General features: G+C 39.8%; 5 protein-coding genes across 6 annotated transcripts; 2 read left to right on the plus strand and 3 right to left on the minus strand.

The window, feature by feature from the left end:
- Positions 1 to 2: 2 nt before the first annotated feature.
- Positions 3 to 5804, minus strand: LOC108117135 (mitochondrial coenzyme A transporter SLC25A42). Of its 2 annotated transcripts, XM_017229390.2 has the most exons (6): positions 5545 to 5804; positions 2349 to 2578; positions 1716 to 2019; positions 1385 to 1650; positions 763 to 949; positions 3 to 699 (listed from the first exon to the last, which is right to left on the minus strand). In XM_017229390.2, exons 2-6 carry the CDS (start codon positions 2557 to 2559, stop codon positions 552 to 554), a joined length of 1116 nt encoding a protein of 371 aa, XP_017084879.2. In that variant the 5' UTR covers positions 2560 to 2578; positions 5545 to 5804; the 3' UTR covers positions 3 to 551. The 2 variants fall into 2 exon arrangements, with proteins under 2 accessions (XP_017084879.2, XP_017084880.2); XM_017229391.2 differs by lacking the exons at positions 2349 to 2578; positions 5545 to 5804 and adding an exon at positions 2076 to 2182.
- Positions 5805 to 6297: 493 nt separating this feature from the next.
- On the plus strand, positions 6298 to 7757 carry LOC108117038. Its single transcript, XM_017229208.2, has 3 exons — positions 6298 to 6591; positions 6648 to 7191; positions 7256 to 7757. Exons 1-3 carry the CDS (start codon positions 6398 to 6400, stop codon positions 7577 to 7579), a joined length of 1062 nt encoding a protein of 353 aa, XP_017084697.1. The 5' UTR covers positions 6298 to 6397; the 3' UTR covers positions 7580 to 7757.
- On the minus strand, positions 7697 to 8107 carry LOC108117039. Its single transcript, XM_017229209.2, has 2 exons — positions 7886 to 8107; positions 7697 to 7827 (listed from the first exon to the last, which is right to left on the minus strand). The coding sequence occupies exons 1-2, from the start codon at positions 8033 to 8035 to the stop codon at positions 7774 to 7776; spliced, it is 204 nt and encodes a 67-aa protein (XP_017084698.1). The 5' UTR covers positions 8036 to 8107; the 3' UTR covers positions 7697 to 7773.
- An 835-nt stretch (positions 8108 to 8942) lies between these two features.
- On the plus strand, positions 8943 to 20842 carry LOC108117232 (fatty-acid amide hydrolase 2). Its single transcript, XM_017229565.2, has 5 exons — positions 8943 to 9057; positions 9126 to 9180; positions 14106 to 14286; positions 18410 to 18457; positions 18924 to 20842. Coding segments are annotated over exons 1-5 (1659 nt in total). The 5' UTR covers positions 8943 to 9056; the 3' UTR covers positions 20298 to 20842.
- LOC108117233 (succinate--hydroxymethylglutarate CoA-transferase) lies at positions 10359 to 12556 on the minus strand. The gene has a single exon (XM_017229567.2). It carries the CDS (start codon positions 11851 to 11853, stop codon positions 10534 to 10536), a length of 1320 nt encoding a protein of 439 aa, XP_017085056.2. The 5' UTR covers positions 11854 to 12556; the 3' UTR covers positions 10359 to 10533.
- Positions 20843 to 22818: the final 1976 nt, after the last annotated feature.

Here is a 22818-nt window from a genome sequence, read left to right on the forward strand (position 1 = left end):
CGTTTAAACAATTTTTGTAAATTTAGTAATAAAAAACACACTAACATACAAGAATTACATAGTATATGCATAAGATGATTTCGCTGGTGAACACCCTTAAATTCATGGCAATTATTACAGTCGCAGCGCATTGACATCGAGGTGGAATTACACATTATACAAAAGCTTAAGGATAAATCATTATCATTAGTCTAGGAGTAAAAGAGTTAAATTATTGTCCAAGCAACACCATAGAGTACGAGCTGAACCCTGGAGGTTGGTCCTGGGTAGTAGTAGTAGGTGCCAGGCGAGTCATTATTCAGACAGTTTATTGGCTGAAATACTTTCGGCTTATGGCGATAATAAATCAATTATGGTTTAATAACAAATTTAAGCGCTTTCGGGTGTCTTCTTATCTCTTCTCCCTCACAACTAACATCTAAAAATATCTAACAATTAGAGCATGTCGGTGCTGCACTTCAATCCCCTCGAGATATCCATATCGATCACGAGACTTAAGAACAAAGCAGTGCGTTTTTGGTGTGGTGTTTATGGGTAAAAGGTGGTTGGGGCTACTTTTCAGATCGTCTTAGGTTGGACACCTCTGTAAGCCACGACTTGATTAGATCGTAGGTGGAGAAACTGATGCCAACGGCGATGGGACCTTTGATCCAATTCATGCTTAGACCCTTGTAGAAGCCATTCTTGATTCCCTCCTCTCTGTAAGAACATTAAAAAGTTAATTATAAATCTAAAAAAGTCCTTAGACAAATGACCGCGCACCTGTAAATCTTTACGAGGGTCTCCAGGATGGTTGGGTACCGATCTCCCATTGACGTATTCACCCGCATCGTCTGCATTCTTCGCCTTACAATGTCCAAAGGATAGCTGGCCGTTTGTCCAGCGGCACCGGCCGCAGCCCCGAAAACTAACGAGACTAGAGTATTGCTCTTGTTGCTGCCGACCCTTTCTACAAGTAATCATAAAAGTATATTAGTATAAATTCACTTAACACTTGTATAATTATTAAGGTGGTTCGATATACATGTATAAACAATGAATCATTATAAAAGAAAAGTATCTTATATAATTTAAAACGATGAATAATTTAATTTGTAGAGCTTGTCCGGTGTTACGTAAATTAAACATTTTAAAACTATATAATATTGTGCACACCCCTCGAAAAGGCATTCAGAGTAAAAAAAAAAAAAAACCAACACATGTCATCTCTAGTTATGTAAATGGGAATCAAGATTATTAATAAACAATTTAAAATAGAAAGTTTAGCATTCGGTCTAGGTTTTAATCAGAAACTAATATATATGCTTATACTAGAAAAGACTGCAGTACAAAGTATGGAAACCTACAAAGATAGGTATAAATTGCTTAAAAATATTATTCTTACCATAATACTCCCGCTTAAGAGTCTCGTAGGTGAAGAATGATGTACCAGCATAGGGAATCACGCCGAGAACCGTCGCCCAATAGCCACGGAATAACGTACGCGGACCCTCCTCCACCCAGATCTTGGTGAAGACCTGTCGCAAGGTCCGGTAACCCGTATACCGATCTGTGACCGCCATTCGGGCGCGGGCCAAGTCCAGGGGGTACGTCAGTGACTGAGAAGTGATTCCTGCCAGAGAACCAGCCAAAAACCGACGACCTTTGGTGCTAAAAGAGAAAAAGGATGGTCAGCATTTATATACATATACTAATTACAGAAAAATACAACTCACTTTGAACCATCCTTGTCCACATGCAGGATGCGACGCCACTGCTCATGGGCCGTGAACTGAATGGCCGCGTACGGAACGATCCTGGCCATCGTCGCTGAGTTCCCCCGCCACAGCGCCAAGACGCCCTCGTTGGCATAGGTGTTTTGCAGGTAGCGCAGCGAGGCGCGGAACGAAAACGGAATATCGTTACGGATCTGGAAGTTAATCTTGGTGCGGTCCAGCGGGGCGATGACCGTCTTGGCCAACGCCCCCGCCGCTGCTCCGGATATCAGGCTGATTACCACCTGGTCGATCTTCTGACGCACTGAAAGGACACAAGAAGATACGTTAAACGAATTTTTAAATAACTATATTTTATACCAATATGTGCGTCAATGCTATAGATCAATAACGGCAAAGACATTCATCTAGAAGTCTTCTATCTAACTTCATGGCTGGACCTTGTATCTAATAGTAGTTTGTAGTTTGCATTCCAATATTAATTTTAATAATACAAAAATTTACCAGTTTTTTTTCTTTCGGAATGGTCTTAAGTTTATGAAAGTGCCTACTTTGACTTTAAAAATTTCAATTTTTTAAGAAACTTTTAATAAGAAAAAGTTCCTTTAATGCATTTCTTTAAGCTTTACTTACTTGGTGTCAATTTGACGCTGGGGCTTACTGTTGTGGCGGGTGTGATGGCTACTCCTGATGTTTCGAATGCCTTTAGTTGGGTGCGGGATGTGTCCGCATCCTCTAAGTCCGATGGCGACGTCGTCGAGGCCGTGGTCATCGTGCTCGAGAGCTGACTACCCGTGGACTTAATGGACATGGCGATGTTAGGCTTCTCCAGGAGACGGCTCATCGCAGACTCTGGCTGGAACCTGAAATCAATTTGCATATCAATCCGAGTCAAATATATGTATATTGGCCCATAAAAGTAGAGGCTTATCAAAACAACTGATAACAGCTCAATATGGCCAAAACTAATCTATAACAATCTATCCTAAAATTGCTTCGCTTTTATAAGACTTCCCAGCAGAGACATAATTTGCTATTTGGCCGAGCATAAACAGCTGTGGTCAAATTAATAGTGTACAATGCCAAATAAATATATTTCGTAAATCCTCCTAAAAGCCATTCATTGACAGATTTTAGTAAGCTCATTTAACTCAGCAAACGAAAACTCGTCAAATTATCACCTATTGCAGGGAAAATTACTAAAAAAAAATCCATTGAGAATTATTAGCAAATTATTTTATTTGGCAAGAAGAATGCTTATATAGTAGTTTATAGTTTATAAACTTGTTAGTATATAGCTCAGTTGCAATTTCCTGATAACTTTTTGATGTGTTATCAGTTCCACGACAATAAAACCACTTTTGGAATTCAGTGGAAAGTGATTTGTGCTGCCATTGATTAAAAACAACAATACTCAAATGATATTGAATTGCGAAAAGTAAATATTTTCGATGATATTATTTATTTTAATACAGGTGTATTTATGGATCACAGCTCGTAGATGGCAAAAACACACATTTCGCAAGTTCATGCAAGTTTTCATCTCTCAAAATCGTTTCGTAATTGACAAAAGCATTTCTCCCTTGGCATAGATTCAAAAAAATATGTTCTAAATAATGCTTTTAAAAGCCTGCGTACCAATAATATTAACCAAAATAACCAAGCTATCTGGCCTGGCCCACTAGAACTCGGCAATTGAACTTTGTTTGGGCCACAAGCCAAGTCATTTCTGCTCCTGGAGTGCGAAACTTGGTCACCGCGATTATCAAGTTCTCTGGGTTAATCAGCCGGAATTGATAAGATTTTGCCCAGCTGCTAATTGCGTCTTACAATAGATAGAAGGAGTGTTCCAGAAGAGATCGATCGGCCCGCTCGCTCTTTTTGTTTGTTCGCCACCAAATGCTAAACGAGACCGCCAAACCGGTTGCTTACGTTTTCTCATTATAAAAAGCAAACAGTACCGAATTATCAGTAAACTAGGTATATATAGTATATACCTGTCAATGTGTGGCACACACCTCCAAAACAATTATCATGCCGAATATTCAAATGCTAACTCAGGTCGCGAAATGCGTGGACTTTAACACGTGTGTTAAGGGGGTTCTATTTAGTTTTATAGGGGGGCAGTGAGTGCTTCTAGGGGGTGGGCACTTTTCCAAGTTTAGCAGCTGAGCGTGGCTAAATTTAAACGCTTTTCATTGAGCAGCCGTTGCAGGAAACCGTTTGAGAGTGAGGGTAATGCGTTCATTAACGCAATAGAAAACGAATAGAAAACTGCAGCCTTGAACGAGGTTGTGGTGTCTATAGACAGATTCGTATACTTGTATGTACAGTCAATAATGGTTTTAGCGGAAATATAAAACATAATAACTTATGCACATTCTGTTCTATTAATCTGCTGACCTGTTTAAAACTTGATTTTTTATATTCAATAAATCTATAATGTGAAATAAACCTAAAGCCAATAATTACAAATAAATGTTGCTACTGTTGATAGCTCACAATTATTAACTTTAAATATTGCGTTTACTTTTAAATTGAAGTCTCAGTTTAACATTCACATAGTTAATGGTAGAAACCAAAAATATTCATTTTCCAATCATATTTGTAATAACTTCGGTTGGATTAATTTTAATTTTTTTTTTTTTATAATTATAAATTTATTAATTTGATAGAATTTAAGTGCCTTTTTATACTTTCACAACTTTAGAGGAATACGAATAATAATTCTCAAAAAAGTAAAAAAAAATTAACAAATCGTGCCGAATTCTTTCAAAAATGCAATTTCCAAACATCATTTTAGCTAAGCTAGAAAATAGGTTTTATTTATTTATAGATTTTACCAATGCTACATGCCAGAAAAATAAATGAAAATGTATTGTCGTTTGGTCTAGTTGACTGATTGCCATTAAATATACGGTTTAAATTTCAAGGAATATATATTTTTAAAAATTTCAATTATGCTTACTAAAAGCTTTCACTGTACTTTTAGAATACTGTTCTATTATCTTAAAAATTAAGCCAAAATGTAGTTTTACAAACACTCCACCTTGTGGTCTGCGGCTTAACTATGATTTAATGACCCATAAACTACATTTTGATAAGGAATTTGAACTGTGGAAAGCGTTTATCAACCACTGTGCACTGGATGCTGCTGTTGCCGGCGCTTGATAAACGTAAACAAGCTCGTTAGGCGGTGTTTGTGCACTTTTTTCTCTGCGTTTTGCACTCAATCAAGGTTGAGGTTTACTACGGATCCAGTTTATCCAGCTAGTGTTTTTCATTTCTGTTCTAGCATTGGAAATGGTTTGCTATAAATAGCAAAGAGATTATCGAAGGGAGTGGGGGGTTGTTTGGAGGCAGATAGTAAAGCAGCTACAACGTCTTCGAAACTGGACTTTGTACCCCTTGAAAAACAACTGGGCGAATGAAAATTTATGCAAATAGCAAACAAATTACACTTGCACATATGCTATTTCCTGGCCAATTTAATTACTTGAAAATTAATTCGATTCGAAGTGCCTTTTTTTTGTTTTTGTTTACAAAGCTTGGAGTCTTATAAGAATCCAACTACGTGACTTAATTCCGATTGGGGAATAGTTGGGGGAAGAAGGAAGAAAACAGCTGTTATTATGGGTTATTATGTACCAATCTTCTTGCAATTCAGTAATTAGCTCCCTTGTTTACACCGATTAAACACTTGCAACATCCAAAACACACTCACACACGGACACCTTATATAATTGGGCATAACGAGAACAACAAATTATATACATACATATATGAAAATAAATATATATGTGTGTGTGTTTTTGGGGCTTACACGCACCTTTGTTTTTGTTAGCACAGATTCTTTTTCTTCTCGGCCTCTCTCTTTCGCTCCTTCGGCCTTGGCAGCAATAACAACAACAGGACTGAACAGTTGGAGTTTTTCGTACTTATATTCACTATCAAAAACTCAGCTGCTTTTTCACTGTACCGCTAGTTAACTTATTTCACAATTTTGGCCGCCTTCTCTTTGTTAATGAACATTTTCCGCGCGATTTTCGACTCCGCCTGGGAAGCTCCAAAGAGCAATTGACAAAAACATCGAGAACCATTCAACTGTCTTGCCAGACCAATGGCATTGCCAGACTTCGGCCGGTTTAAGTCTGCGCTAAGGTAAGGCCAAAGCAGAAAACAATTTAACGGTCGCACAGTGGTTCAAGCCTAAAAAGTCTAAACAAATGGAAACGAAATAAATCTAGATAATTATCGTTATAATAAAGAAATTATTGGGCTTGCCCAAAATTCATTGACCGAATCACCAATTTATAACCAATAATATTTTAAATTTAATTAACTTAGACCTCCATTTCAGCAGTTAATTATCGACTATCTTTCTATACATTCACGCAACCTGTTTTATGTATATCCAATGAGCTTAGAAAATATTTAAAATTGTTTTAATACAAATACTGAGTTTGTAAGCAGAACAAGTTCGTTAAAAAATAAATATTTTTTAACTAATTTAAGTTTAAAAAATTTGTTTTAAAAATATTTACATCGATAACCCTCTTGCTGATAGTTCTCGGTCCGGCAACTACATGCCTACCTGGCGCAGCCAACTTCACGCAAGACGCACCAAAAACAAAAACCGAAAATAATTGAGGAAACCCAAATAAAAGCGCGTTAAAAGGACCATGAACGTAGACCTGCGATCATACTCTCGCCATTGGCTCACAGAGTTCATCGAGCAGTACCAGGAGGAAGAGTGTCTGTGGCAGCCAAAACACAACGACTATAGCAATCACGCAGCCCGTAACAAGTCCTACGACCGCCTGGTAGAAAAACTGAAAGAAGTGGAGCCCAATCCGGACAGGGCGATGGTAGTAAGGTAGGAGTTTCTTTTGCAATAATTCGTTGAGTTCTAACTACATTTTACCCGTTCAGGAAAATCAACTCTCTACGCTCTGCATTTCGGCGGGAATTCCGCAAGACGACCAGTAAAAACGACTACGAAACCCGTTTGTGGTACTACGACAAGCTGCTCTTTATTGCCGATCATAAACCCAAGCGCCACGAACTTGGAACGAAACCCAAAAGAGAACTCCAGATCAGCTTCGACGACGAAGAGTCCATGGAGTTTGAGGACGAGTCACATCACACCGGTACCCAGTCACAGCACATGGAGTCCATTATGCCCACATCCCCGGACGAAGTGGAAGAGGTAGCGGCCACGGCAAGCAATGTGGTAGTCAGCAGTCAAGGTGCCACCCTAAGTACCATTTCGGTGACGCCTGCTGAATGTGTAACCCTTGTTAAGAGCGAGGAGCACCAGGCGGCCGAGGCGGCGGCAGCAGCTCAAGCGCACCAGCAACTGGTGGCCCATGCAGCGGCACAGACTTCTATAGCGGCGGCGGCTGCCCAGGGGCATGCCGTGAAGGTCTTAGAGATAACCTCCCTGGATTCCAACTCCCAACGAGAGATACAACAAGTAGGTAACCCCGAAAAATGCCGATTTCCAAAATGTCTTAAAAAAATATACTTTTCCGATCCAGGCGGTCAACCATTTAGAGCACCACCAGCAGCAGCTGCACCTTCAGCAGGCCAATGGTCAACATCAGGGTGTACCCACCATACAAATAGGACGAGATCACTACCAGCCTTTATTTGGCAATGCCGGCACCACTGCCTACACCACTGCTGCTCCGAGCACTTCGCATCGGGCCGACGATGAGTACGATGCAATTGGTGTGAATGTGGCCAGCAAACTGCGCGCCATTAATCCCACACAGCGAATCGTGGCCGAGAAGCTGATCAGCGATGTTTTATTCAATGCTCAGCTGGACAACCTCACTGTAAACTCGGCCCTCACGCAGTAATCTCCAACGTCCCTAGGATAAGTTTATGTAGTCTGTGGCTTTATCACTTCATTCTGTCTTTGTCCCAACCTCCAGTCTGGCCAGCTTGTTTCGGTCGGCCAGCAACTGATTGTACCATACCGTTTGTATGTAGTTTTAATTATTCTATACAATAAATAGATTGTATTTCTTAAGGTCATCACAAAAACGGATTGTCACTCTGCCGAAGTCCCTCCTCCCGTCACTTTGTTCCACACAAACTTGGCAAACTAGAGAAAAAGAAGCTCATGTCTTGTGGGTATCATCCACTAATGAGGATGAACTTACAGTAACCGGCGGCAAGTCGATCTGTTCTGCCTCCGTGACCAGTTTCCTGTTGTTTTGCATGTAGCTCCAGCCCAGATGGATTCCCACCAGACTAGGGATCATCACGATAGCCACCAGATTACGGGATACAAAGGAGGGTTGCTTGGACATATTTATAAAGAGCTTAAAACGAAATAATTATTATTTAACAACTATCAAATACAACATGGATGATGTGACCGCATTGGTGTAAGTATTTAATCTTACCTACGGAAAATACTAAACTGAAAATGGGAGCGGCAAAATGCCGCCCGATTTAAATCAAGTTTTTGTTTTACCCAGCAATGTGAAGGTCAAAGTCTAAAGTATCGGGATAATAATGGGAAACTGTAAGTCTTTTGAATCTTTGTTTGGCACTCGGCTTGTTTTAGCAGATAAGCATCTGTCATTAGTTGCGGTTGCTTGTTTAGATAACATTTGTGGTGGAGGTGGTTGGAATGGATCAATGACATTACACTGTGGTATATTCTTTTATGGGGGATATTAGTTTTGTGTAAGGCTAGTGAACGTTATATGTTTTTAAGTTATATTTAAAAATAATCATTATTATGAATCAAGAAAGTTTTCACATCACTATTGTATAGGATTAGGGAGATACATATAAAAGGGAAGATATAGAATTTATAATTTTAAAGTAAAATTTTTGGAAGAAATAAATACATTTAAAAATCTGTATTGAATGACCACAAACTTCACTTTCACGCACCGTTCTGGTCACACTTGCAAGTCGAAGGGAGAGCAACAAAATAACTGTTAATTGACAAGCCACTGCGCCTCCAACTAAATTCTCTCCACATGCCCAGCTCAACCCATTAAGTGCGAAATCAACACCCGCGTCACAAGAGGGCCCGGGATTGGGGGATTACTTTGGGGCCAAACTAGAGGCTAAGACTCGGATGCGGTCTATGCACTTTGCGCACACAAACAGCAACGCCAACAACAACACTGCAAAAAGCAAACAATCTGTTATTGACGTCGACGCCGGCAGCACATTATTGTTGTTATTCCATTTTGGACAGCACCTGCAATTTCAGTTGTAGTTTCAGTTTTAGTTTTGGGTTCTTGGCGTGCGGACGCGCCTTTGGATATAGTACATACATACGTATACTATATATTTTTTCGTTCATTAGCGAGTGAGTTGCTTTCCCTCCTATTGTTTTGCCACCTGCCCTCAATCCTCCTCCTCCTCCCTTTTTGGCAGTGCTAAAATCGATATTGACCGTCGTCCGTTTACACCTGGAGGAGCTGTGGCTCAGGTAAGCGAACCGCCGGTGACCTTGTCCCAATCATTTTTACTGCTGCGATAATGTTTGGCCTGCCGGAAAACACACAGATAGGCTAGCCAGCCGGCCAAATTTAATACAAGGATCAAAATTGCTCCGTAGAAGATCACAATTAGAACCTTTTGTCGTAGCGTTCGCTGCCGCCATGGAATGTTTTTGGTGGACGGCTGCGGGATCAATGAGGATGATCAGTTGATCAAAAGGGTAGGAATCTAAATGTATCTAGGAAAGTTCCAACCCGGCTTACCGGCATGTCAGGCACTTGTCCATTTGAGTTTTATTTACTTCAGTTTGTAGAACAACAAGGTCTATGTTTACTACCTTCTCTAATTTGTAGTTAAATAAACAATCTTATATATTCTAATGATCTGATATATGAAATTAAGATGTGGCAATTACCCTGGACAAGATATCCATTTCTAATTTCATCTTAAACTAATATTTCAAGTTCATCTGTTGTATATAGAAAAGTCTGTTAAGCTTATCAATAGAAGTTGCCTGTCGTATTCTTTCTTTTGTTAAATAATATATATTCAAATTTAAAATTATTTTGGTATTGCACAATAATTGATCTAAGAAAAGAATATCTTAACTCAGTACATCTCGACAGATTAAAGTCCATTGCTCTATCAGTTCAAAGGTTATTGATACAAAGTTCACTAACCGCCTAATTTAATAATTTCGTAGATCAAGCTAGAAACCCGTTTGCAACTTACTAGTAAACTATGTAACAGTCTTACATAGGAAATATCGGAACAATTTAGCATATTTTCGATCTTTGTAGTGATTTCGTGTTTGTGGATTATTAATTGACGATATTTAACGAACATGTTTTTAATTAAAGTTTTGAGTGCTGTCAGTTTATTTTCCAATAACCAGGAAATAATAAAAATAATTTTCCCATCCATATTTTTAAAGCTTGTTAATATAATATATACCTTGTGCCTTAGGTTAGTAAAAATCAGCCATAGGTAATTTGTACATGTTTACGACACAGAACTGATTAGACGGAAAGTAAGTTTGGCTTCTCTATAGTAGTTTTCTTTATTATAGTCTTTTGACCTAACATTGAAGTTTTAACGAGTTTTTAGCAAATCTCATTACTGACTTATAATATCCAGTAAAAATCAATAGTCAGAAAATAACATATATTTGCAGTTAAAGTGGGATATATTTGGTATATTTTCAATTAATTTTATACCTTATAAATAATTTCGTTTATGTTTCTGTAAATTTAATATAAGTTTTTATTGTAAATGCTTGTCTATCAGTGAAAGTAACACTGGATTTTAAGACTAATAAATATCTTTATAAAGTTCCTCTTGGTCACTGAATAATATTATCTTTCTTCAGTTTGGCCAGCTCTTCCAGTCCATAGCCCAATAGCTCACCCAGAACTTGATCAGTATGCTGACCCAGAGTCGGAGGAGCAGTCCGGGCATCGTTCCGTGCTTCACTAAAAACGACAGGCGGGCCAACAACCTTAACAGAACCGTCTTTCGGATGCCTTAGGCTTTTTACCAGGCCAATGGCCTTGATGTGTTCGTCCTCGAAAACCTCGGGAATGGAGTTTACAGGTCCGACGGGAAAGGAGGCGCCATCAAAGAGCTTCATCCAGTTGCGAGAGGTGTCCTCAGACAGCATTTCTTCCAAGATTCTTATTAGCTCCACTCGATTTTGAACACGATCCTTGTTGGTCTTAAACTTTGGATCCTGTGGCAAATGATCCACTTTTAAGCGACGACACAGATCCTCAAACTGAGCATCACTGCCAGTTCCCACAGTGAGATAACCATCTTTAGTCTTAAAGCTCTGGTATGGAACTATACTAGAGTGAGCAGTTCCCATTCTCCCAGCTTCAACTCCTGCGTTTAGATAGTTACTGCCCACATTAAGCAATAGGGAGCAGCATGTGGACAGCAGATCAACTTCGATCTTCTGACCATGTTGAGTGCGGGTCCGTTGATAGAGAGCTGCCAAAATAGCTCCATGGGCATAGAGCCCGGTGGACATGTCTGTTACCGCCACGCCCACCTTGCTAGGCGGTCCATCGCGCTCGCCGGTGATGTGCATCAGTCCACCCACAGAAGAGGCAATCACATCATAGCCTGGTCGCTTGGCATAAGGTCCCACAGAGCCGTAACCCGTCATAGAACAATAGATTAGTTTCGGGTTCACCTTACGCAACTGTTCGTAGCCTAAGCCATAGCGCTCCAATGTTCCAGGCACATAGTTCTCGACCAACACATCGCTGATCTCGGCCAGCTGATAAAGCAGTTTTTTACCTCGTTTGATATCGATGCAGATGCTTCGTTTGTTGCGATTAGGAGCTAGGAAATAGGCGGCATCTTTACTCTCCTTTAGGAAGGGTGGTCCCCACTTCCGGGCTTCGTCACCAAAATGCGGACGCTCTACCTTGATAACCTCCGCTCCGAGATCCGCTAGAACCATGGTGCAATACGGACCGGCAATAATTCGAGATAAGTCCAAAATCCGGATACCATGCAGTGGGTGTCGCTCGTCCACATCGCTGTCATTATCGTGGCCTTTGTTTTTATCTCCAGCGGCTGCAAAGTTTCTCAAGCTCTGGCGGCAAACTCCATAATTAACAAATGCCCGGACGAGTCGCAAATTCTGTGACAGCATGGTTCTATTTGTTGTTACTTGTGGGTCAACTAATCTGTTGTCTATTATATGATGTGTATGGAAAGTTTTGCGGCCCAACTTGATCCGCGGCCACTTTTATCGTCACTGAAAGTGCTTCTCCATCCAAAAGTCACAAGAAGCTCGTTGTCTTATCTCTTTCGGCGTTCTCTTAAAACACACCTAAGAGTGGAAGCTTTTTAACTATCTTAAAAACTGAGATAAACAAAACTTCAGACCCCCGAAAACGTATGTAACTCTCTCTCTCTCTTGCATTCACCTTGGGGAATTTCCTCCCAGGAGAATGTCATGAATCCTTTCAGATTCAAGTGGGTCTAGTGCCTCTGCTGACCACAAGATAATAAGAGGTTAGTCATCCCCGATGCCATATCATTAAATTCAGTTCAAGACGAGTTATTATCGCTGTCTTTTGTTTTGTTCTGTACTCCGATTATATCACCTTGCTGACATCTTGGATAGCGTGATCTTGGGCTAAGCGATCGGGCTTTAAGGCATTTATACTAACAAAATGCGCGTTTAGTATTTCTTGAAAAATTGACAGGCCAAAAGCCTAATATGGGGCAATTATTTCCTAATGACCAGTACAATTATAAAGTAATTTGAATGTCGTGGCTGGATAACTTACGCCTGAATGCTCACCATAAGTGTCAGACAGATCAGTGATCTGTAAATACTAAGTTTAGTGATCTTAATTAGTGGACACAACTGGTTCATCCACGCGCAGGCGATTTATGCACAGAAAAATAATTTTATTCATATTTATGCTGATATTATAGGGCTCTAAAATTTGACTTTGAATTAAGTAACTTAACACGTGATAATAAGATTAACAAGAACTACTAAGATCACTGGAAAAGTACATCATTGGAATATATTATTATTATCCTATGAAAATCGTTGGTTATATATGCTCAAGAGACAGCTACAAAATACATAACTTTCGCTTTTCATAAACTATAGCACCTTAATTGTATCTAAAAGCCGACTTAAACATTAAATCCTTATACATCATGGCCTCGAAATAATTTTCTCTTGTGTAAAGTTCTAGCTAATTTTAGATAATACCTGTTCCCTGGCTAGTCACTTACTTGTAACCAAGGTATAAAAATAAGTTCAAGGTTCTAGTTCCTTGGAAGTGATTTTCAAGCGATGGCTTTTCCCCCGGAAATCTCGACACGTGAAATCAATATTTGTATTCAGAATGACGTTGCAAATTCTGTGTACGATGATTTCAGGTTGTTCTGAACCAGTGGGGTCAACATATATACATACATAGCTTAAAGTCGTCGATACGTTCAGAAAGCTAAAACCATAGCCCATTTGCTCTCGCCGATGTGTGTAATTAACGATAGGATTCCTTTCTTTGTTCGCAGGGGTAAACAAGGCGATAGCATTCCGGGTTTCGAATTCAATTTTAATCACTTGAGATCAAGAGTTCAGACCATGTAATTGTTGATCTATGCCATGACGCACTTGCTCGACTTATGGCCATTTCCTTTGGGCCAGATGGGAATCACAATTGTTATTAAAAATATGAAGCGGATCTTAAGAGAGCCAAAGAGAACCAGTTTAGAGCATGTGAGTTATCGAGAGATCGGAGAGTCGGGCTTTAAATACTCTGTGGCAAGCTTGGCCAGCGTTTATTTACTCAGCTCGTCTCGTTCGCGTCGGTTCGGCTCGTGCTTCTACTAGATATTTATACATATATATAGACACAGAAACCGAAAGCGATTCTGAGATACCGATGCCGATACGGATTCAGATGCAGATAGCCAGTGTTTTTTGAGTGCAACAAAATGAAAGCCGGCCAAAAGGCTGCGCATGCGTCGGCAGCTCGGCCCCAACTCGAGTTATTCGCGAGTGCATCCCGCAGATAGCGCCAACTAGTTGCCAATGCAGTCAAGAAAGCCTCGAAAGACTCGACTATTAGCCAACTGACCAACTGAAAACCAAAAAGCATCTCGTCGAGCACTCAGCTCTCGGTGCCGAAAAAATTGTGCAAGCCAAAAAGCCAAGTCGATTGCAGTCGTCAGCTGCGGATTGCCGATTGCGGATTGCACAATCCTGGCAACCTGTTGCTGGTTGGCTGCTGTGCCGTTTACTGTGTGTTTACCGTGCTGTAGAATTTTCAACCTGGAGCGTATCCAATATCCAAATATACGCACATCTTTTTCCATCCATCGAGTGGTGTTTTGAAAGAAAACCGTCAAAATTGCTGTGCTACTCTGTTCCAGGATCCTGGGATATATCATGCGCCGATTCCTGCGCTCGGCCATGATTGTCTTCAGTTGGTTCGTCGTTCCCTATAGCCGTTACACCAACATTAAGGTGATACGGCGCAAACTGCCGCCCATCCGGAGTCACCTGTTAGAGATACCCGCCGTCGACCTGGCCAAACTGATTCGCACTAGAAAGGTGAGTAGTAATAATAGTAGTTACCCAAATCCTTAACCAAAAAAGCTCACTTCTCCACTCTTCAAATTGGGTCACTTACGCAAAGAAACCTGGTAAACCTGGGTTGGTCGAAATCTTGCCAAAGCAATTGGAAAGAGCGTTGCCACAGTAGCTGTTTCTGTTGCCACATTTATTAGATACTTTTGTGTGCAAAGTTGGCCATTACTATTGATTGCAACCATCTCTTTAAGTGTCGGGTAAAAAAGAGATACCTTTGGCTCCAGTTCGGCAGAAAGTAAAAACATATAAAAGATAATGACTTTAGTTTTCATTTTTTTCACTTTAAAAGACTCGGAGCACTGGCCCCTAACATTTCAATTAGACAAGAAAGCCATAAAAAAGGTCGAGAGTAGAAGACTTGTACAGAAAGCCAAAGGGTTAAATACCCTTACAATCGTATTTAATGGTTTTAAGAAGAAGTAAAGAACTATGTAAGAGTGAAGTTCAAAGTCAAAGATTCTTTCTTTTACATTTACTTTGAGAAATAAACTTTTCAGTTATGTTGATACAAAATTTCTTTTAAAGGATAGATTAATTTAAAAATAGTTAACTTAGAACTTTTTAATTTTTCGTGAATGAAAATGTATGACTACAGTTTCCTTGTAAAGATGCTTAAATTTATAAATACAGATGTAATTCAGGTTTTTTTTTTTAAGTTTTATTAATTTTAAGAGTAATAAAAGATCATCATATAATATTTTTTTAAGGTAATAATTAGATTATAATTGCCTCACATTAAAGACCGTTTTGTAAGCATGACCATACATAACGAAACTTTTGGGGTTAATAAGCTTAGTTGAAAAATTTGAACTTTGAATTTGTAAAGTTCATAGCATTCAAAAATTCTCAGCTGATGGATGATGTATAGAACAGAAACCACAAAAACCTTGTTTATTTTGTTATTATAAATTTAGTTAAATGATTGGAAGATTTTAGAAAAAATTCCTATAACGAAATTTGCCTACGGTTAGGTATAATTATATTCCTGTTTTTAATGCGTCTCTCCGAGAAACATAACAATGATTATTATACGACCCTAGCCAGAGTATTAACGCCAGATGAAATCGAAATCAATTTGGGTTTTTTTTCCATTTCTACCGCCGTCACAAGCACTTAAGCCAATTGGGCCCAAAAACAGAGGGATATATAGTTCCGAGGCATTGAAGAAACCGGCGGGTTAGTCATCTAAAGCATTAAACAAGCATTTTTATGATCCAAGCAGAAATTTCGCAAAGCATTATTCCACACAAGGCCTAGACAGACCTCCGTCTGGCTCTCTGTATAGTTATCGAAGCTTAATCGCTGACTGTATCCATATCATATCCATATCCATATCCACATTCAAATTCACATTAAGATACGAACCCCAGTCCCAGGTTTCTTTTTTAATTTTTTTTTTTTTTTTGGCTGCTGTTGCCATCAATTACACGCCTCACACATGTGTTTGTGTCTTTGTTTCATTGTAAATAAACATAAACAATCTACGGGATGTGCAAGATTTCTGCGTTCGTTGGTCCACATCGTGTGAGGTCACCACTTGAGAGAGATAGAGAGACCTTATCGTAGCACCACTCGCCCTCCAGTTACCATATTTTGTGGGCTCTGTGGGCTGCCTTTGTTTTATCGCATTTGCTGCATGCACTTGGCCAGTTTGAGTTTTTAGTGCACGTCCGTCTGAAGTACAAAAGTTGTTTTAGTTTTTAGTGGAACTTTTTACGGCTTTTGTCTTATTTCGATGAGACAGTCATATATGGTGCGTATATGACTATATGGCTAAATATTATTATTTTAATTATGATTTTTTATATGTTTTTTCCCCTTTTAATTGCCGGCTGTTTCATTGTCATAGGTTAAGCATTGCCTCACGACGAGCCAAGCGTAATGATTTTGTAATGGGCATTATATCAGAACCCGCATCTACTTGATCGACTTGAATATTAAATAATAATAATCGTTGTCTCAACAAAACCAGAAACTGCATTTAAGAAAGTGACAATGCTAATTCTTTTTAAGTGGTCTTTATTAGGATAGCTTTGTTTTATGTTTTTGAGTAGGAGGAGCGGTTTTTTTTTGTTTCTTTAACAAGACGTCGTTTCATAGACCGGTACTAGATGATGAGCTATCTAAAATCTGCTCATGTGAAATTTGTACTTGAATCGCATAATTCGTGTTTCGTTTTTTCGTCAGTTTGTTTTGCTCTGCCAGTCGAGTCTTTTTAGCACGTACTTCACATTCATCATATATACATATATATCCAAGCATATATACTCGACTCGAAACTGTGTCGGTGTGTCGCGATTTCTTTATACTAAGTATGAGTATGCCACAAGATCTTTTCCACATTGTAAACATTGAACGTTGGATGGTATCGGTATCGGAGTCGAAAGCTTTTCGGTCGTTGATTTCGTATACCCCCCCGGGGAAGCCCTCGAATCCCCATTATCCGTTGCATGTTATTGTCTTGTTGCACCGTGTGTTTACCTGGTCGGAACCCCCCTCTTAGCCCTCACTGATTTATTATTGCACTGGAAGTCATTGAAAAAGTCAAGTAGCCTTAATTTTAATTATACATAGGGTAAGATGTATGTACGAGTACATACGACTGGATTTTATATACTACAGTGCATCATTTGTGCGTTGCATGAGCCTGTATTAAGGCGAAGTAAGGCAATTTGTGACTCAATCCAAGGTGTAGCAGTAGAGGCACCAACTAAATGGAAGGCCTTCTGCCTCCGATTACCCAGATTAACTGAAATCAAGTTCAGAGGTTAGACTCGATGGCAACTTGTGGTTCGGTGTTCGGTAACAAATACCTAAATGCAATCAAGTTCGGTTTCTGATTGCTTCTAACAATATATGTACATATATATACAGTAATTCACTTTGATTGATATGTTCTACCCCTATCAATTAATTAATTAGATCTTTGGATCAAAGCTACGAGTGAGAATGGCATTAATTATAGTATCAACTGCTAAATACTGCTGACGGGTGATTATAATGGTGGCGTTTCTCACTATATTTATTAGTTTATTGACTGCTAATTTCATGGATAATATGTGACTCATGAGAGATCTATTTCACAACTACGTGTTCTGATCTTTTAATCGCTTTATTATTGTTGGTTATTCAAATTTGATTTGAGTTACCTTTTATATAAGATTATTTCATTATATAATTTTGCATGACAGCCTATTTGGTTTTTATTGCTAGAAATTCTTTCCTTCTGACTTAATTGTGACACATAAATATGGAAAGCAATTAATTGATCAAAACGTGCCTTAGCCTATGGCTCAGCTATTTATTGTTCTTTTTTATTTCCACTCAATTTGATTTTTAAGTAATTTTTGTATAATCTATCAATCCTTTGTTGTTATCTCTTTGTTCTGGTTTGCCCATTCAACTGATAACTTGTTTTCTAGCTTTGATTCCCACTTTACTTTGTCGAACCACTCAAGATATAAGATTACCATAAACCATAATACGCCTCTGTTTATTTAACTTTAAATCATTTTATTTCCTTAATGCATATTAGATCGATACATTGTTGCTTGATCAATACATAAAAATATCTTCATGTCAAATAGATTCTGCATTGAAGAGCAACACGGAAATCAACCTGAAGCCACTTGATTGAAATATCAATCGACACATGGCACTGGCTTATGTTGTTTAGCATTCTTTCAACCATTGATGAATGAATCAATTTCATGAATAGCTCACTTTGAACTGAGACCCAAAGAGTTCTATACCCTCATACCACATTCAAACATTACTCATACGTCATGTGAACCGTGATATGTGCTTTCCCGATCGAAAATGCATGCATCGTATGAAATGAACGTCACGACTGCAAGTTGCGTTTGAGTTTGTCTTTTTATTGATTTTAATTTAACACAAATTGCTTTTTTGCTGTGGCACTGGCACTGGCCGCGGCTCAATAGACTTCTGAATTTATTGCTGGGAATGGGAATGGGTTTGGGTACGGGTATGGCTATGGGAATCCGAGTGGAATGTGAGCTGGGGAGGAATGCCGAGCAACCTGCGGAAATATTCAAATACATTCTTTGCTTTCTCCTTGTAGATTAAAAGCGAAGAAGTCGTGGAAGCCTATATAGAACGATGTCGACAGGTGAGTTCTAGTTTTCAGCACACTTACTAAAACATAGAACTTGTTAAATCTTTCTGGTAAATTAATGTAATTAGCACATCAAACATTGTATAAAATTATTCCTGATTCTTACATGATATTTTCCAAAAGTTTCATTCTACTGAATCGTAAACTTTTTATAGCCAAGCTATAAAGTTTAATGATTGTCAGTTACCAAAATAAAATAATAAATAAAATAATACATTTTATGTGCAAGATAATATTTAATGTATCAGGAATATTCTTATATTTGTGAAAAAGTTTAACGATATAAACTTCAACGACTTTAATGTTTTTATTAATTATAATCAAAAATAATTTAGAATTTTTTATGTTCATTCTGTGTTTTATCCGATCAAAACAATTTTGAATTATGTATTTATGATAAAAGGAACTGTATTTTCAAAAATTAAAATTTAAAATGCAAATTAAATTGATTTTCTTGCAGGTGAATCCTCTGATAAATGCCATCGTGCAGGATCGCTTCGAAGAGGCATTGGAGGAGGCTCGCGAGATAGACAACGTGATAGCCATGGGCATTAACAGCGTCGATTCCATGGAGGAGCTAACTCCTCTGCTTGGCATTCCGGTGACCGTCAAGGAGAGCATCGCCGTAAAGGGGATGACAAACCAGGCGGGGCGTGTCTTCAAGACACCACAGATAGCCAAGTCGGATGCGCCTGTGGTGGAGCAGATCAAGCGCTCTGGTGGCATCATCCTGCTTGTCTCCAACACACCGGAGCTTTGCCTACTGTGGGAGACGTACAACAACGTGACGGGTCAAACGAAGAATCCGTATGACCTGAAGCGTACTCCGGGTGGATCCTCGGGAGGCGAGGCAGCACTCCTGGCCAGTGGTGCCTCCCTGCTGGGGCTTACCTCGGATATAGGTGGCTCCTCTCGCCTGCCGGCCATGTTCAGCGGCATTTGGGGCCATAAGCCCACACCGTACGCAGTATCTTTTAGGGGTCATCATCCGACGAGTGATTTCCCCAAGTGGGGCGACTTCTTCACCATCGCTCCAATGACTCGCTACGCCAAGGATCTGCCGCTACTGCTCAAGTGCATGAGCGATCCAACTGGTCCTAAGCTGACGCTAGACAGGGCGATTAGTGTTAATGGGATTCGGTTCTTTTTCATGGACAACGACGGGCCGTCTGGCATGATGCGACCCCTGAGTAGGGATCTACATGCGGCCATCAACCGAGTGGCCACTGACTTCAATGCAAAGCGGGTGAATATACGCAAGATGAAGTGGTCGCTGGACATTTCGCTGTCGGCTATGCTGACCATGAAGAACATTGAGACTATCTACCATAAAACGGAGGAGGGCGAGCAGCCTAAGACCGTGTGCAAGGAGACGGTCAAGTATTTCTTCGGTTGCTCAGACAGCATCCTGCCGTCGGTGATCTTTGGCCATCTGCAGAATTTCATGAAGATCATCCCAAACTCGCGCCACAAGCATCTGGCCAGCATTATCGAGGCGCTCAAGACTGAATTCAAGGAGATGCTGGGCAACGACGGCGTCTTCCTGTACCCGACCTTTCCCAACACGGCGCACCAGCACTACCAGATCTACCACAAACTTCTGGAGCCCATGTATATGGCCATTTTCAATACGCTGGGCCTGCCGGTGACCAATTGTATGATCGGTTTGGACCGGCGTAACCTCCCTATGGGTATCCAGGTGGTCGCGAATCCGGGTCAAGACCACCTCTGCCTGGCGGTGGCGCGAGAAATGGAGCGCCGCTACGGTGGGTGGGTACGTCCGCCGTCCGAGGACAGCCACAGCAGCAGTGGGAACAGCAAGCAGCGTGGCTAACTTAAGCTTTAGCTGGAGTAATGGCTTTATCCTGTGCGTGATTCATTTGTACTTTGTTTTGTTTATAGCTAATTGTACACTGTCGATCAGTTAGGGAATTTCAGAGAGAGACTTTAAATGGATTGAGGCAAATCACTGTTATCAGCCGGAACTGGTTGAATGGTAGCAAGGAATCCCTAGAGCAACCTCTTTATCTAATCCACATTTAATTCGACCAAACATCACACAAAACAAACATAAACATTCGGGACCGTCGAAATTAAACAATCCCTCTATTTCCACCATTACCCATTGTATTAAATTATTGTCGAAAACTCCTCTGAGCTTGTACATCTCGTATTCGTATTTGTATTATCTTTACCTATATGTAAATATTCGTCTAGCATCTAAGTGTTAGGTTTATGTCGCATCCGGCAAAGATCGATAAATATATCCAGTATATGTGTATGTACGTTATGTAGCATCTTGTTAAAAAAAAAACATTACAACCTTACGACTTTTGCAAAGAACCAAATTCGTTGAATAAATACGTAACAGAAAAAATATTAACCGAAATTTCAACTTCTTCTGTGGCGCAATTGCCGCCGAAAAGCAGTTGGCCTCCAGTTGGAAGCCATCGAGGGAGGTCCGAGTCCGAATCCACAAGAGCTTTAAAATTGGGCCCACCTGAGCAGCGGACCCGAAGACTAAATAAAACAAGTATTAGACGGTTACTAGAGACAATACACTCTCGGATACATGTACTACTTAATAAATGGTTCCACTTGGCTGCTCTGGCATAGAGTATCTTAATACAGTGGGACCTATTTGTGAAGAAATTTACAGATAAACTTTAATAAAATGTTAACTGTATTAACGAAAATTCTTATAGAAGTTCTACTGTAGTTACTACCTACATACTCAATAGACCCAGAGACTGGGAAATCACTAATCTAATAGCCTTAATCGTGCGCATGCGCAGCCGTTTTTCCCAGCTGCCTGTTTATTTTAAGTGCCTAATGCATTTTTGTCATTCGAATTGCCGAATTTTGTGCACATTTTATTAGACAGGCTAAGGCAAATTTTGAGTTAGATTTGGTGTTCGCTAGTTGTTTGTTATTTTTCTATTGCAAAAATATATGTACATATATATTTTCATGTGCGTGTGTAAGTGGTTAGTTTTTCGGCTTTTGGAGTAGCCCAAGGTTGCGCCAATATGGCTTGCGCAATTCCGCTGCTACTGGTGGCCCGAACGTGGTATTTGGCCAGAAAACTCGGAGGTAACTCAGATTCTTGCCCAAGAATGTGGCGGTCGTTGGTCGTTTTAAAGTGTTTTGGCCAATGCCAGGCGAGAAAAAAAGTAAAGTTAGTAAGGTTTGGCCGACTGACTGCATTACCTCGAAATTAGGTGAAAACATTTTCAATTGTCTAGAGCGGAAAACCCAAGCGGCATGACGAAAACTATGGAAATCTCAAGTCATGATTCGACTACCTGTCAAAGGGGATTACTGGAAAGCAAAGCCTCTCTTTTCGACAGTCAGCTGTCTTCTTCCCTTGGAAGGCCGTCTACCTGGGATACCTGTGCACTTCAGAGAGCCGAAACTGTTTCGAAATTTAGCTAAAGTGGAGTGAGAGGCATTCCAAGAAGGTACCAACACTATAATGGAGAGATAGCCATCCAGTTTAGAAGGAAAATATATGTATGTACATACATGTATTTTTGTACTTACAAAACACTTTTACCATGGTAAATAACGAACTATTTTAAATTTTAGAAAACAGACAGTAATAGTTACGTTTAATTTTTTAGTCTTAACAAGATACTTTAAAAGTTGATTTCGCAATAACCTCGTAAAAGGTAACGAAATTCGCTCAACATAAAGAAGTTTCGAAACTTCAAAGCAAAGTTGAATTAAATTTTTTTTAATATTTAAATATTCATCTAAATTTCAAACCTGATCCAACAATATAATGCATTTTAAGGGGGCCATTGCTAAAGTATATATTTAATCCGTCCCTGATTGAACACTCGAACGGTTATCAATTGTTGCTGCCTGCCTTATGCGCCGAATTCTCCGACCTCAGCACTTAGTCGGATCGGAGAGATATATACGAATTTGTGTAGAGAGGGAGAGCGGAAATATCATTCCAGTCGACAGCATTCCAGCTTGACCAGAAACGCAGCCGTATTCCGGCTTTGGAACTGTTCGTTCATTTGAAAACTGAAACGAGAAGCGAGCGGTTGTGTCCGTCTCAAAGCTAAAACATTACAGTAAACCCAGTCCACGTTTGACTGTACCAATTATAACCTTTGTAATCTGCGCATTTGAGGTGACAAATCTATCGCATATTTGTTTACCGTGATCTACGCAGAGAGATTAAAACTGTGTCGATTACCGTGTTAAATCAACTAGAAATCCAGTGTGATATTAACCCCGTAAGACTCAGACACGTGTTGTCAAAGACCCCATTCTTTGGTCAGCTCGCTTTAAACCCAAAAGTTGCCAATGCCACGTGTTTGTTCCATATGCGACGTGTTGGC

This window comes from Drosophila eugracilis, unplaced genomic scaffold, assembly GCF_018153835.1.
Source record: "Drosophila eugracilis isolate 14026-0451.02 unplaced genomic scaffold, ASM1815383v1 contig_440, whole genome shotgun sequence".
Taxonomy (NCBI): Eukaryota; Metazoa; Arthropoda; class Insecta; order Diptera; family Drosophilidae; genus Drosophila; species Drosophila eugracilis.

Excerpts from the sequence above, each read along its gene's own strand:
- LOC108117232 (XM_017229565.2), top strand. Across the intron at positions 14,287-18,409 it reads AACTGATTCGCACTAGAAAG|ATTAAAAGCGAAGAAGTCGT; the intron begins GTGAGTAGTAAT and ends TTCTCCTTGTAG. Across the intron at positions 18,458-18,923 it reads ATATAGAACGATGTCGACAG|GTGAATCCTCTGATAAATGC; the intron begins GTGAGTTCTAGT and ends ATTTTCTTGCAG.
- LOC108117233 (XM_017229567.2), bottom strand. The coding sequence starts at position 11,853 with ATGCTGTCACAGAATTTGCGACTCGTCCGGGCATTTGTTAATTATGGA.
- LOC108117038 (XM_017229208.2), top strand. The coding sequence starts at position 6,398 with ATGAACGTAGACCTGCGATCATACTCTCGCCATTGGCTCACAGAGTTC. Across the intron at positions 6,592-6,647 it reads GACAGGGCGATGGTAGTAAG|GAAAATCAACTCTCTACGCT; the intron begins GTAGGAGTTTCT and ends TTACCCGTTCAG. Across the intron at positions 7,192-7,255 it reads CCCAACGAGAGATACAACAA|GCGGTCAACCATTTAGAGCA; the intron begins GTAGGTAACCCC and ends TTTCCGATCCAG.
- LOC108117135 (XM_017229390.2), bottom strand. The coding sequence starts at position 2,559 with ATGAGCCGTCTCCTGGAGAAGCCTAACATCGCCATGTCCATTAAGTCC. Across the intron at positions 1,651-1,715 it reads GTGGACAAGGATGGTTCAAA|CACCAAAGGTCGTCGGTTTT; the intron begins GTGAGTTGTATT and ends TTTCTCTTTTAG. Across the intron at positions 700-762 it reads ACCCTCGTAAAGATTTACAG|AGAGGAGGGAATCAAGAATG; the intron begins GTGCGCGGTCAT and ends ATGTTCTTACAG.
- LOC108117039 (XM_017229209.2), bottom strand. The coding sequence starts at position 8,035 with ATGTCCAAGCAACCCTCCTTTGTATCCCGTAATCTGGTGGCTATCGTG. Across the intron at positions 7,828-7,885 it reads TCGACTTGCCGCCGGTTACT|TTTGCCAAGTTTGTGTGGAA; the intron begins GTAAGTTCATCC and ends CTTTTTCTCTAG.